The sequence below is a fragment of the Pristiophorus japonicus genome, unplaced genomic scaffold (assembly GCF_044704955.1).
Source record: "Pristiophorus japonicus isolate sPriJap1 unplaced genomic scaffold, sPriJap1.hap1 HAP1_SCAFFOLD_351, whole genome shotgun sequence".
In the NCBI taxonomy this organism is placed as follows: Eukaryota; Metazoa; Chordata; class Chondrichthyes; family Pristiophoridae; genus Pristiophorus; species Pristiophorus japonicus.
In genome coordinates, this window is record NW_027253336.1 from 359,937 (window position 1) to 374,147 (window position 14,211).

The following is a 14,211-nucleotide window of genomic DNA, read 5'->3' on the forward strand; positions in this document are numbered from 1 at the left end:
ATGTAATTTTGCCAAAAAAAGGCAAGGAAACGTTTCTACGCGACCTTCACAGTACCCACCCAGGCATAGTCATGATGAAGGCTGTCGCCAGGTCGCACATTTGGTGGCCCGGCATTGACTCGGAATTGGATTCATGCGTACACCAATGTAGCACTTGCTCACAGTTGAGCAACGCACCAAGGGAGGCCCCACTGAGTCTGTGGTCATGGCCCTCCAAACCGTGGTCCACGGTCCACGTAGATTTCGCTGGCCCCTTTCCAGGAAAGATGTTACGAGTAGCAGTGGACACTTGCTCTAAATGGATTGCATGTATAATAATGTCGTCATGTATATCCACTGCCACCATTGAAAGCCTCCGGGCCATGTTTGCCACCCATGGTTTGCCCAACGACCTTGTTAGTGACAATGGACCATGTTTCACCAGCTCAGAATTCAACGAGTTCATGACCCGCAATGCCATCAAGCACGTCACGTCTGCGCTGTTTAAGCCTGCATCTAATGGTCAAGCGGAACGGGCAGTCCAAACCATCAAGCAGAGCTTGAAACGTGTGACTGACAGTTCCCTGCAGACCTGGTTATCTCGGATTCTGCTCAGCTACCGCACGTGACCCCACTCGCTTACCGGGGTTCCCCCTGCAGAATTGCTAATGAAGAGGGCACTTAAATCCAGGCTCTCCTGAGTCCACCCAGATCTCAATAATCATGTAGAAACCCAGCGACACCGGCATAACATGACCCATGATCGCGCGGCTGTATCACGTGACATTGAGGTTCATGAACCTGTGTTTGTTCTTAATTTGGAAAGTTCCGGGCAAAAACAAACAATTAAAATTCAAGTACGAGGTTTGAGTGTTTCCCATCAGCAGCGAGTGAAGCGAATATTCTCTTCTGTTCAAAGTAGGCTTCCAGTCTGTACATGGCGTAATCCTGGTAACCAAACTCGATAGTGGAAACTGTCGATTTCTGTTTTAAATCCAGTGAATCACTCAGCTTCCACAGCTCTCTGAGGCAGCGAATTCCACAGATTCACAACCCTCTGAGAGAAGAAATTCCTCCTCATCTCAGTTTTAAATGGGCGGCCCCTTATTCTCAGATTATGTCTCGAGTTCTAATCTCCCCCATCAGTGGAAACATACTCTCTGCATCCACCTTGTCGAGCCCCCTCACAATCTTATACGTTTCATAGAAAGATAGAAAATAGGTGCGGGAGTAGGCCATTCGGCCGTTCTAGCCTGCACCGCCATTCAATGAGTTCATGGCTGAACATGCAATTTCAGTACCCCATTCCTGCTTTCTCGCCATACCCTTTGATCTCCCTAGTAGTAAGGACTTCATCTAACTCCTTTTTGAATGTAAGATCACCTCTCATTCTTCTGAATTCCAATGAGTAGAGGCCCAACCTCCTCAACCTTTCCTCATACGCAACCCCCTCATCTCCGGAATCAACCGAGTGAACCTTCTCTGAACTGCCTCCAAAGCAAATATATCCTTTCGAAAATATGGAAACCAAAACTGTACGCAGTATTCCAGGTGCGGCCTCACCAACACCCTGTATAACTGTAGCAAGACTTCCCTGCTTTTATACTCCATTTGTACTCACTTGTCAGGCGGTACGTGTAGACACATCGTTTCCCACAGTCCCCGACGTCACAGCACTGCTTCCAGCCTCCGCAATCCCTGTCCGACTCGCATGTCTCCACCTCCGCCTTATCACACATGTGTTGAGTCGTAGAAGGCTCGGGACATTTCCTGTCTGTCTTTTCTGCTGTTGAGAAAATAAAGGCGACAGGGTGATATTAACCTCGGCGAGCGGGCTGAGTATCGAGAACCCCCCGAGGGAGGCGGATTGTGGACATGAAGCTCAGAGTCTCGTGTCACTCCTCGATGGGACGGGACTGAGGGAAATCGGGCAAGGGGTGGGGGACGGGGATGTGGAAGGAGTTAAAGGTTCCTGTTCCCTCCCCCCACCCCCACTGAATCCCCCCTCCCCTGGACATTAACCTCTGTATCCTCCCCCTCCCCCGAAGCCCCCGTCCGCACAGCAATCGTCAACACACAGGGGATGAGGTCCATCATGGACACAGATGTACATTTTTCATCCGTCTGTTATTTGAGGAGCGAGAGCTGGAGCGGTTCTTCTTTTGGTCAGTCCTGGGATGATGGTGTCACGGGCACGGCCCAGCGTTTAGTGCCCCTTCCAGAATGGCCCTGGAGAAGGTGCTGGTGAGACGCCTTCTTCAACCGCTGCAGGCCCGTGAGATGCAGCTTCTCACACAGTATTTGGAGGTGGTGGTGTTCCCATGCACCTGCAGTCCTTGTCCTTCGAGGCGGGTAGAGGTGGCGGGTTTGGGAGGTGCTGCCGAAGAAGCCGTGGCCAGTTGCTGCAGTGCGTCTTGTAGATGGTACACACTGCAGCCATGGTGTGCCGGAGGTGGAGGGAGGGAGTGTTGGAGGCAGTGGCTAGCGTGCCGATCAAGCGGGCTGCTTTGTCCTGGATGGTGTCGAGCTCCTCGAGTGTTGTTGGGAGCTGCAACTCATCCAGGCATGTGGGAAGTATTCCATCAGGAATATCCCTCCTGACTTGTGTCTTGTCGACGGTGGAAAGGCTTTGGGGAGTCAGGAGGTGAGACACTGGCCGCAGAATACCCAGCCTCTGACCTGTTCTTGTGGCCACGGTATTTATGTAGCTGAACCAGTTTAGTTTCTGGTCAATGGTGACCCCACAGATGTTGATGGTGGGGGGATATGTCGATGTTAATGCTGTTGAATGTCACGTGGAGGTGGTTAAGACTCTCACTTGGGAGATAGTCATTGCCTGACACCTGTGTGGCACTAATGCTACTTGCCACTGACCAGCCCGAGACTGAATGCCGTCCCGGACTTGCTGCACTCGGGCACGGACTGCTTCATTATCTGGGGAGTTATGAATTGAAGTGAACAGGGAGGGAAGTGCAGTGCTTCGGACCCTGGGCACCTGAAGGCTCAGCCAGCAATGGTGGACCCTCCACCTTTAGCCCTATTAGCCCACCCCGGTACTACTGGGGTCAATCTGCGCTGCACCCCCTCCAAGGCTAAATGATCCTTCCCGAGGTGTGGCCCCAGAACTGGACATTGTTACTGCCCCAGAGGGTATTTGCTGATTCCCAGGAAGGACCGTCCCTCTTACCGAGTCGGGAAGCTCGATGGACGCATCTTTTCCCACAGCCAGCGTCGCAGCAAGTCAACCACAGATCGCAATCGTCGTCGTCCACGCACTCCTTCCCGTAGTTGACATCACACATGGGACCCAGGCGGCTGGGAGAGGGGCAGCTGCTGTTCTCTGTAAGGTAAACCGCAACCCAGATTGGTTTTATGGTCTCCACGGTTATCAACATCCACGTCTGTGGGTGAGGCGGGTTAGATACAGACTGAAGTTCACTCTACACTGTCCCATCAAACACTCCCAGGGCAGGTACAGGGGGTTAGATACAGAGTAAAGCTCCCTCTACACTGTCCCATCAAACACTCCCAGGGCAGGTACAGGGGGTTAGATACAGAGTAAAGCTCCCTCTACACTGTCCCATCACACACTCCCTGGGCAGGTACAGCACGGGGTTAGATACAGAGTAAAGCTCCCTCTACACTGTCCCATCAAACACTCCCAGGGCAGGTACAGGGGGTTAGATACAGAGTAAAGCTCCCTCTACACTGTCCCATCAAACACTCCCAGGGCAGGTACAGGGGTTTAGATGCAGAGTAAAGCTCCCTCTACACTGTCCCATCAAACACTCCCAGGGCAGGTACAGCACGGGGTTAGATACAGAGTAAAGCTCCCTCGACACTGTCCCATCAAACACTCCCAGGGCAGGTACAGGGGGTTAGATACAGAGTAAAGCTCCCTCTACACTGTCCCATCAAACACTCCCAGGGCAGGTACAGCACGGGGTTAGGTACAGAGTAAAGCTCCCTCTACACTGTCCCATCAAACACTCCCAGGGCAGGTACAGGGGGTTAGATACAGAGTAAAGCTCCCTCTACACTGTCCCATCAAACACTCCCAGGGCACGTACAGGGGGTTAGATACAGAGTAAAGCTCCCTCTACACTGTCCCATCAAACACTCCCAGGGCAGGTACAGCACGGGGTTAGATACAGAGTAAAGCTCCCTCGACACTGTCCCATCAAACACTCCCAGGGCAGGTACAGCACGGGGTTAGATACAGAGTAAAGCTCCCTCGACACTGTCCCATCAAACGCTCCCAGGGCAGGTACAGGGGGTTAGATACAGAGTAAAGCTCCCTCTACACTGTCCCATCAAACACTCCCAGGGCAGGTACAGCACGGGGTTAGATACAGAGTAAAGCTCCCTCTACACTGCCCCATTAACCAATCCTCACCCCCCAAACTGTGGGTCTCCTCACCTCCAAAATTGTGGGTCTCCTCACCCCCCAAACTGTGGGTCTCCTCACCCACCAAACTGTGGGTCTCCTCACCCCCCAAACTGTGGGTCTCCTCAACCCCAAAACTGTGGGTCTCCTCAGCCCCCAAACTGTGGGTCTCCTCACCCCCCAAACTGTGGGACTCCTCACACCCCAAACTGTGGGTCTCCTCACCCCCCCAAACTGTGGGTCTCCTCACCTCCCCCCCTCTCCCAAACTGTAGTTCACCTCACACCCCCCAAACTGTGGGACTCCTCACCTCCCCCCCTCCCCCAAACTGTGGGTCTCCTCACCCCCCAAACCGTGGGTCTCCTCACCTCCTTTGAAGAATTTGAAGACACAGCGTTTGCCACAGCCGGCGTTGCAGCACCTCTGCCAACGGTCGCAGTCCCCGTCTCCCTCACACTCGTCCCCCAGTTTCATGGTGCAAACCTTGCTCAGTGAGCTGATGCTGGGGCACTGTCGTCTTTTGCCTTGTAAAGGAAGACACCCAGAGATGGTTAAAGCACAAGGGACGCTGGGCTTGAGAAACAGCCCGAGAGTACAAACGCAAGGGAGTTATTGTCCAAAGTGTTATAAACCCACTGCTTGGGCCACAGCTGGAGAATGGTGTCCAATTCTGGGCACCGCTAACTTTGGGAAGGATGTGAAGGCCTTGGAGAGGGTGCGGAGGGGATTTACCAGACAGGAACCGGCCACGAGGGACTTCAGTTATGGTAGAATTATGTCACAGGAGGAGGTCAGTTGGCCCGTCATGTCTGTGCCGGTCGACAAAAAGCTATGTGTGAGGGTTTCTGCCTCTACCACGCTTTCAGGCAGTGAGTTCCGCCCCAGACCCCCCCCACCCTCAGGGTGAAAGAAATTGACCTCAACTCCCCTCCAAACTTTCGACCAATTACTTTAAATCGATGCATCCTGGTTATTGACATCTCTGCTAAGAGAAATAGGTCATTCCTATCCACTCTATCAGCCTGGGGACTATCAGACACAGGGGCCTGGGGCCTATCAGATCCAGGGACCCGGGGCCTATCAGATCCAGGAACCGGGGACTATCAGACACAGGGGCCTGGGGACTATCAGACACAGGGGCCTGGGGACTATCAGACACAGGGGCCTGGGGACTATCAGACACAGGGGCCTGGGGACTATCAGACACAGGGGCCTGGGGACTATCAGACACAGGGGCCTGGGGACTATCAGACACAGGGGCCTGGGGACTATCAGACACAGGGGCCTGGGGACTATCAGCCACAGGGGCCTGGGGACTATCAGACACAGGGGCCTGGGGACTATCAGACACAGGGGCCTGGGGACTATCAGACACAGGGGCCTGGGGACTATCAGACACAGGGGCCTGGGGACAGTCAGACACAGGGGCCTGAGGCCTATCAGATACAGGGGCCTGGGGCCTATAAGACACAGGGGCCTGGGGCCTATCAGACACAGGGGCCTGGGGACTATCAGACACAGGGGCCTGGGGACTATCAGACACAAGGTACCACAGCCTGGGGACTATCAGATACAAGGTACCACAGCCTGGGGCCTATCAGAAACATGGTCCCACAGCCTGGGGCCTATCAGACACAGGGTCCCACAGCCTGGGGCCTATCAGACACAAGGTACCACAGCCTGGGGCCTATCAGACACAAGGTACCACAGCCTGGGGCCTATCAGACACAAGGTACCACAGCCTGGGGCTTTTCAGACACAGGGTACCACAACCTGGGGTCTATCAGACACAGAGTACCACAGCCTGGGGTCTAGCCTTGTCAGGCAGAGTCCACACTGCTGTCGAGCGTTGGGAGTGTGGCGATGGTGCGAGCTGTGTATTATGGGGCCGCCCTTACTGTGCCAGGAGGAGTAAACACATCGCTTCCCACAACCGACGTCGCAGCACTGCTTCCACGACGAACATTCCTCATCACTGCGGCAAACCTGGCTCGAGTTCCTGGCGCAGATATGCCTCGCCCGGTATGAATCGGGGCATTCGTCTTCTTCATCTGCAAGAGGAAGTTGTATTTTACAGGAGGTGGGGGTTACACAGCACAAAACAGGTTAGTGTCGGAGGGGCAGTACAGACAACGCTGTCGGAGGGGCAGTACTGAGGGACCGCCATACTGCGCTGACAAGAGGGGCAGTACTTAGGGAGCGCTGTACTGCGTTGTCGGAGGGGCAGTACTGAAGAGAACTGCACTGCGCTGTCGGAGGGGTGGAACTGAGGGAGAGTCGCACTGTCGGAGGGGGCGGTACTGAGGGGGCGCCGCACTGTCGGAGGGGCAGTACTGAGGGAGCACCGCCCTGCACTGTCGGAGGGGCAGTACTGAGGGAGAACTGCACTGTCGGAGGGGCGGTACTGAGGGAGCGGCGCACTGTCGGAGGGGCAGTACTGAGGGAGCGCTGCACTGTCGGAGGGGCAGTACTGAGGGGGGTGCCACACTGTCGGAGGGTCAGTACTGAGGGAGCGCTGCACTGTCGGAGGTGCAGTACTGAGGGAGCGCCGCACTGCGCTGTCGGAAGGGCAGTACTGAGGGAGCGCCGCACTGCGCTGTCGGAAGGGCAGTACTGAGGGAGCGCTGTACTGCGCTGTAGGAGGGGGAGTACTGAGGGAGCACCGCACTGCACTGTCGGAGTGGCAGTACTGAGGGGGGGGTGCACTGCACTGTCGGACGGGCAGTACTGAGGGAGCGTTGCACTGTCGGAGGGGCAGTACTGAGGGGGGGGCGCACGGTCGGAGGGGGAGTACTGAGGGAGCACCGCACTGCACTGTCGGAGTGGCAGTACTGAGGGGGGGTCGCACTGTTGGGAGTGGCAGTACTGAGGGAGCGTTGCACTGTTGGGAGTGGCAGTACTGAGGGAGCGTTGCACTGTTGGGAGTGGCAGTACTGAGCGAGCGTTGCACTGTCGGAGTAGCAGTACTGAGGGAGCGTTGCACTGTTGGGAGTGGCAGTACTGAGGGAGCGTTGCACTGTTGGGAGTGGCAGTACTGAGGGAGCGTTGCACTGTCGGAGGGGCAGTACTGAGGCAGCGTTGCACTGTTGGAGTGGCAGTACTGAGGGAGCATTGCACTGTTGGAGGGGCAGTACTGAGGGAGCGTTGCACTGTTGGAGGGGCAGTACTGAGGGAGCGTTGCACTGTTGGAGGGGTTGTCATTCGGCTGTGTCGTCAAGCCGAGAAACCGTCTGAGCTCTCCATCCCCCTCGCCCGTTGCCCAGTCCAGCCGTTTCGCTCCTTACCCATGTCTGTGAAACTGGCGACACAGATTTTTCCGCATTTGGTGTCACAGCAGGTCTGCCAACTGTCACAATCGTTGTCCCCGCTGCACTGGTCCCCGAGCTTCAGGTCACACATCGGAGCGAGCCGGTAGGGGGCTGGACAGGTGTCGTCCTCTGGAACACAGAAATCAGGGGTCAGTCAGGAACCGAGAACCTTCCAGCTCCGGCTGATGGAGAGGGTCTTCCTCGGGACCCTCCCTAATCCTTCCGGACCGCCGTAATGCAGGGTCTGCCTCTGGACCCACCCTAATCTTTTGGGACAGCCCTAATCGAGAGTGTCCCTCGGGCCCCCCTAATTCTTCCGGACCACCTAATCGAGGGACTCGCTCGGTATGCCCCGAATCGAGGGTCTCCAGAATCGAGGGACTCGCTCGGTATGCCCCGAACGTGGGGAGTCCCTCGGTACCCCCTAATCGAGGGACTCCCTCGGTAGCCCCCTAATCGAGGATTAAGAAGGATCCATGTAATCGGGGATCAATGGCGAGGCAGCTTGGCCCAGGCTCCATCCCGGGCCTAGTGCTGAGTTAGCCTGATCTCTCACACCCGGTGTGGGACTGAGCCCCCCACACACACATACACAGAGCAGGAAAGGTCCAGGCTCCATCCCGAGCCTAGTTCAAGGGTCCAGGAGATGGAGTCCGATCATCACAGACCCTTGGAAACACTCACTGGCCATGAAGAAGCGGGGAACACATCTCTTTCCACAGTCGGCGTCACAGCACGAGGACCAGGCCAGGCAGTCAGCATCACTCTCACACATGGCTCCCAGCCTCATCTCGCAGAAGGAGTCCAATCGGCTGGAGGCTGGGCACTGGGTCGCTGCAAGATACAAGGTGGTAGTGAGATAGAGAGAAGCAGGGCCAGTGTCCACCTCACTGTCCCATCAAACACTCCCAGGGCACGTACAGGGGGTTAGATACAGACTAAAGCTCCCTCTACACTGTCCCATCAAACACTCTCAGGGCAGGTGCAGCACAGGGTTAGATACAGAGTAAAGCTCCCTCTACACTGTACCATCAAACACTCCCAGGGCAGGTACAGCACGGGATTAGATACAGAGTAAAGCTCCCTCTACACTGTACCATCAAACACTCCCAGAGCAGGTACAGCACAGGGTTAGATACAGAGAAAAGCTCCCTCTACACTGTCCCATCAAACACTCCCAGAGCAGGTACAGCACAGGGTTAGATACAGAGTAAAGCTCCCTCTACACTGTACCATCAAACACTCCCAGGGCAGGTACAGGGGGTTCGATTCAGAGTAAAGCTCCCTCTGCACTGTACCATCAAACACTCCCAGAGCAGGTACAGCACAGGGTTAGATACAGAGTAAAGCTCCCTCTACACTGTACCATCAAACACTCCCAGGGCAGGTACAGGGGGTCAGATGCAGAGTAAAGGTCCCTCTACACTGTCCCATCAAACACTCGCAGGGCAGGTACAGCACGGGGTTAGATACAGAGTAAAGCTCCCACTACACTGACCCATCAAACACTTCCAGGGCAGGTACAGGGGGTTAGATATAGAGTAAAGCTCCCTCTGCACTGTCCCATCAAACACTCCCAGGGCAGGTACAGCTCAGGTTAGATACAGAGTAAAGCTTCCTCGACACTGTCCCATCACACACTCCCTGGGCAGGTACAGCACAGGTTAGATATAGAGTAAAGCTCCCTCTGCACTGTCCCATCAAACACTCCCAGGGCAGGTACAGCACAGGTTAGATACAGAGTAAAGCTCCCTCTACACTGTCCCATCACACACTCCCAGGGCAGGTACAGCACAGGTTAGATACAGAGTAAAGCTCCCTCGACACTGTCCCATTACACACTCCCTGGGCAGGTACAGCTCAGGTTAGATACAGAGTAAAGCTTCCTCGACACTGTCCCATCACACACTCCCAGAGCAGGTACAGCACAGGTTAGATACGGAGTAAACTCTTACCTCTGGTGAGGAACTTAGGGACACATCTGTTTCCACAACTAGCGTCGCAACAAGTCTGCCAACCCTCACAGCTGCTGTCGTTGTTGCACTGGGTGTTGAAGCTCATCGTACAGATGTGGGTCATTCTGGAAGGTTCCGGGCATCTCCGTTCACGCCCTGTGGAAAGAACATGATCGGTCAGTGCTGCTCGCCATCGATTGATCACTCCCTGACCGAGCTGGGGCTAGAGGTGGGCACCGGAGGGCTTGGGCGTGTCGACAGTGCCTGCCCCACTGACCCCGTCAAAGAGAGAGAGGGGCCTCCATCTCTTCTGGCCCTGGGATTTGACTCCAGGTGCCCAGTGGACGAGAGGACACCGTGCTCCCACCCAGTTCCTCCGTCAGTTTGGTCCCCTTCCCTGTAAACCTACCTTGGACTGGAGGCCACGGAGGTTCACTAGACCGATTCCTGGGGTGAGAGGGTTGTCCTATAAGAACATAAGAAATAGGTGCAGGAGTAGGCCATACGGCCTCTCGAGCCTGCTGCTCAATTTAATACGATCATGGCTGATCCGATCATGGACACAGCTCCACTTCCCTGCCCGTCCCCTTATCCCCTTATCGGTTAAGAAACTGTCTCTCTCTGTCTTAAATTTATTCAATGTCCCAACTTCCATAGCTCTCTGAGGCAGCGAATCCCACAGATTTACAACTCTCTGAGAGAAGAAATTCCTCCTCATCTCAGTTTTAAATGGGCGGCCCCTTATTCTAAGATTATGACCCCTAGTTCTAGTCTCCCCCAGCAGTGGAAACATCCTCTCTGCATCCACCTTGTCAAGCCCCATCATAATCTTATATGTTTCGGTAAGATCACCTCTCATTCTTCTGAATTCCAATCAGTAGAGGCCCAACCTACTCAACCTTTCCTCATAAGTCAAACCCCTCATCTATGGAATCAACCGAGTGAACCTTCTCTGAACTGCCTCCAAAGCAAGTATATCCTTTCGTAAATATGGAAAACTAAACTGTGCGCAGTACTCCAGGTGTGGCCTCACCAATACCCTGTATAACTGTAGCAAGACTTCCCTGTTTTTATGGCCCATCCCCTTTGCAATAAAGGCCAAGATTCCACTGGATTTCCTGATGAAGAGGGATTGAGTAGATTGGGCCTATACTCTTCTGGGGTTTCGGAGAATGAGAGGTTATTGAAACGTATACATTTCTGAGAGGGGATTGACAGGGTAGATGCAGGGATAATGTTTCACCCTGGAGAGTGTAGAACCAGGAGTCACACAGTCTCAGGATAAGGGGTCGGCCATTTAGGACTGAGGATAAATTTCTTCACTCAAAGAGTGGTGAACCTTTGGAATTCTCGACCCTAGAGGGCTGTGTAGGCTCAGTCATTGAGTATATTCAAGAAGCAGATCACTCGATTCTTGGACACAATGTGAATCGAGGGATATGGGGACAGAGCGGGAAAGTGGACTTGCGGTAGAAAATCGGCCATGATCTTATGCAATGGCGGAGAAGGCTGGTGTGGCCGAATGGCCGAGCCCTGCTCTAATTCTTACATTCTTCGGTTCTTATATCAGACAGACAGGTGCCCCTCTATCTCCTCAGAGTCTGGGATTTGACCTTCGGGAGCCACAGGGTGGAGGGTCACAGTTCCCGAAGCGGACAGGGATACACACAGTTGGGTTTGATGCCTGTAATCTGGAGCTCGTTCCCCCACCCCCAGTTCCCCCTCTCCGCCCTCCATCACCAGGTGTTTGGGGGCCGGGGGAGGGGGGCAAAGACCCGATCGGTTAGCTTACCCTTGCCGGAGAACGAGTGGACACATCGGTTGCCACAGCTGGTGTTACAGCAGGTCTGCCAGGCGTAGCAGTCGTCGTCGTCATCGCACACCTCCCCGAACTTCAGTTCGCACATGAAGGAGAGTCGCTGCGGGGCAGGGCAGTTACCGGCAGTCTGATCTGGAGAAAGGACAGGCAAGAGCTGGGAATGGGTGGGATTGAGGATTGCAGCACCGGGGCGTCTCTGGCGTGCTGAGCAACTGAGGAACAGGAGGCCTATTCAGCCCCTCGGCCTGTTACACATGAACAGGAGGCCTATTCAGCCCCTCGGGCCGGTTACACAGGAACAGGAGGCCCATTCAGCCCCTCGGGCCTGTTACACAGGAACAGGAGGAGATCCATTCAGCCTCTTGATCTTTTACACAGGAATAGGAGGAGGCCCATTCGGCACTTCGAGCCTGTTACACAGGAACAGGAGGAGGTCCATTCAGCCCCTCGGACCTGTTACACAGGAACAGGCGGCCCATTCAGCCCGTCGGGCCTGTTACACAGGAACAGGAGGCCCATTCGGCCCCTCGAGCCTGTAACACAGGAACAGGAGGCCCATTCAGTCCTCAGAATCTGTTACCATAGAAAATAAAAATAGGTCACCTTGGACGTCCCAAACCGCTTTACAGCCAATGAAGTACATATTGAAGTGGAGTCACGGTTGTAATGTGGGAAATGCGGCAGCCAATTTGCGCACAGCAGGCTCCCACTAACAGCAACGTGATTATGACCCAGATAATCTGTTTTAGTGATGTTGATTGAAGGATAGATATTGGTCAGCACCAAAGAGTAGTTACTCAACGGGATACAAGGCCTAGTTTGGGCAACCTGTGAGGCTGCTGGGAGCAGGGGCCAATCAGTCCCAGGCTGCTGGGGTCAGGGACCTATCAGTCCCAGGCTGCTGGGAGCAGGGGCCTATCAGTCCCAGGCTGCTGGGGTCAGGGGCCTATCAGTCCCAGGCTGCAGGGAGCAGGATCCTATCGGTCCCAGGCTGCTGGGGTAAGGGGCCTATCGGTCCCAGGCTGCCGGGACTGTGGTTCTGCTTTTCTTTGATCTGAGGCAGTCGGGTTCTTTGCTGGACAGACTGACCACGTGGCTTTACCTGCCAATGCCGCAGTCTGGCCCTGCCCCATGAAGGAGTGGACACATCTCCTGCCACAGGAAGTCTGGCAACACCGCTTCCACTTCCCGCAATCCCCATCCTCCTCACAGGACTCGCTGCGATTCGTTTCGCACACTCGTTCCAGTCTGGACACAGCAGGGCATTCCTTGGCATTCCACTCTGCGAAAGCAAGGGTTTGAGTTAGGGGTGGTAACAGGAAATACAGAGAGAGAGTGAGAGACAAAGAAGAGAGAGAGAGAGAGAGAGAGAGAGAGAGACTGCTGAGTGGGAGAGAGTAAGAGGGAGAGAGAGAGAGAGAGAGAGAGATAGAGAGGGAGAGACAGAGGGAGAGACAGAGAGAGTGACAGAGAAAGAGAGGGAACGTTTGCATGTGTATATGCAGTAAAAAAAATGCACCAGTACCTGTTTGGCAGGAAATTTGAGCTGGAGACAGATCACAAACCCCCAACGTCCCTTTTGGCCGACAACAAGGCCATAAATGCAAATGCGTCGGCCCGCATACAGAGGTGGGCATTCACGTTAGTCGCCTATGACTATACAATTCGGCACAGACCGGGCACTGAAAACTGCGCCGATGCACTCAGCAGGCTCCCACTTGCCACCACCGAGGGGGCAACCGAGCATGCTGTTGAGATGGTCATGGCTGTTGAAGCTTTTGAAAGCGAAGACTCACCCGTGACAGCCCGTCAGATCAAAGTCTGGACAAATAGAGACCCGCTACTGTCTTCAGTCAAGAAATGTGTCCTGAATGGGGACTGGGCAGCCACATACGGGGCATGCCCCGAGGCATTTAAACAATTTCACAGGCGCAAGGATGAACTCTCGATTCAGGCCGATTGCCTACTATGGGGAAACCGAGTAGTCATGCCCCAGATGTGCAAAGAGGCGTTCATCCGAGAACTCCACAATGAGCACCTGGACATTGTCATGATGAAGGCAATTGCCAGGTCACACGTTTGGTGGCCAGGGATAGATGCAGACTTGGAACTTTGTGTTCGTAGGTGCAACACGTGTGCCCAGCTGGGCAATGCGCCCAGGGATGCCCCCCTTCGCCCCTGGTCCTGGCCCGCCAAGCTATGGTTACGCATCCATGTGGACAACGCAGGTCCTTTCATGGGAAAAATGTTTTTGGTTGTAGTAGACGCCTACTCCAAATGGATCGAGTGTGACATTCTCAATTCAAGCACATCCTCTGCCACGGTAGAAAGTCTACGGGCAATGTTCACCGCCCATGGTCTACCGGATGTCTTGGTCAGCGACAATGGCCCGTGCTTTACAAGCATTGAATTCCAGGACTTCATGGCAGGAAATGGTATCAACCATGTTAGAACGGCACCGTTCAAGCGGCCTCAAACGGCCAGACGGAACGAGCAGTGCAGATAATCAAACAGGGGATGCTCAGAATCCAAGGGGGTTCCCTACAAAGCCGCTTATCACGCCGCCTGCTGGCCAATAGATCCCGACCACACTCGCTCACAGGGGTTCCACCCGCAGAGCTGCTTCTGAAAAGGACGCTAAAAACCAGGTTATCCCTTATACACCCCACCGTGAAAGAAATTGTTGAGAGCAGGCGCCGATCACAATGTGACTACCATGACGGGAATGCGAGGGCGCGATGTATTATGTCTTTGTCCTCAACT

At 54.6% G+C, this 14,211-nt stretch overlaps 1 protein-coding gene across 1 annotated transcript in view; it reads right to left on the reverse strand.

Moving 5' to 3' along the window:
* The window catches only part of LOC139250220 (uncharacterized), a gene marked incomplete at its 5' end in the record, with an annotated part of 267,845 nt that overhangs the window by 103,757 nt on the left and 149,877 nt on the right, over positions 1 to 14,211 (reverse strand). The window contains 9 exons of the mRNA XM_070872713.1: positions 1,601 to 1,765; positions 3,167 to 3,319; positions 4,735 to 4,890; positions 6,265 to 6,417; positions 7,651 to 7,803; positions 8,359 to 8,508; positions 9,630 to 9,785; positions 11,422 to 11,580; positions 12,551 to 12,730. Of these exons, the coding sequence (XP_070728814.1) occupies positions 1,601 to 1,765; positions 3,167 to 3,319; positions 4,735 to 4,890; positions 6,265 to 6,417; positions 7,651 to 7,803; positions 8,359 to 8,508; positions 9,630 to 9,785; positions 11,422 to 11,580; positions 12,551 to 12,730 (1,425 nt within the window). The remainder of the gene's footprint in view (positions 1 to 1,600; positions 1,766 to 3,166; positions 3,320 to 4,734; positions 4,891 to 6,264; positions 6,418 to 7,650; positions 7,804 to 8,358; positions 8,509 to 9,629; positions 9,786 to 11,421; positions 11,581 to 12,550; positions 12,731 to 14,211) is intronic.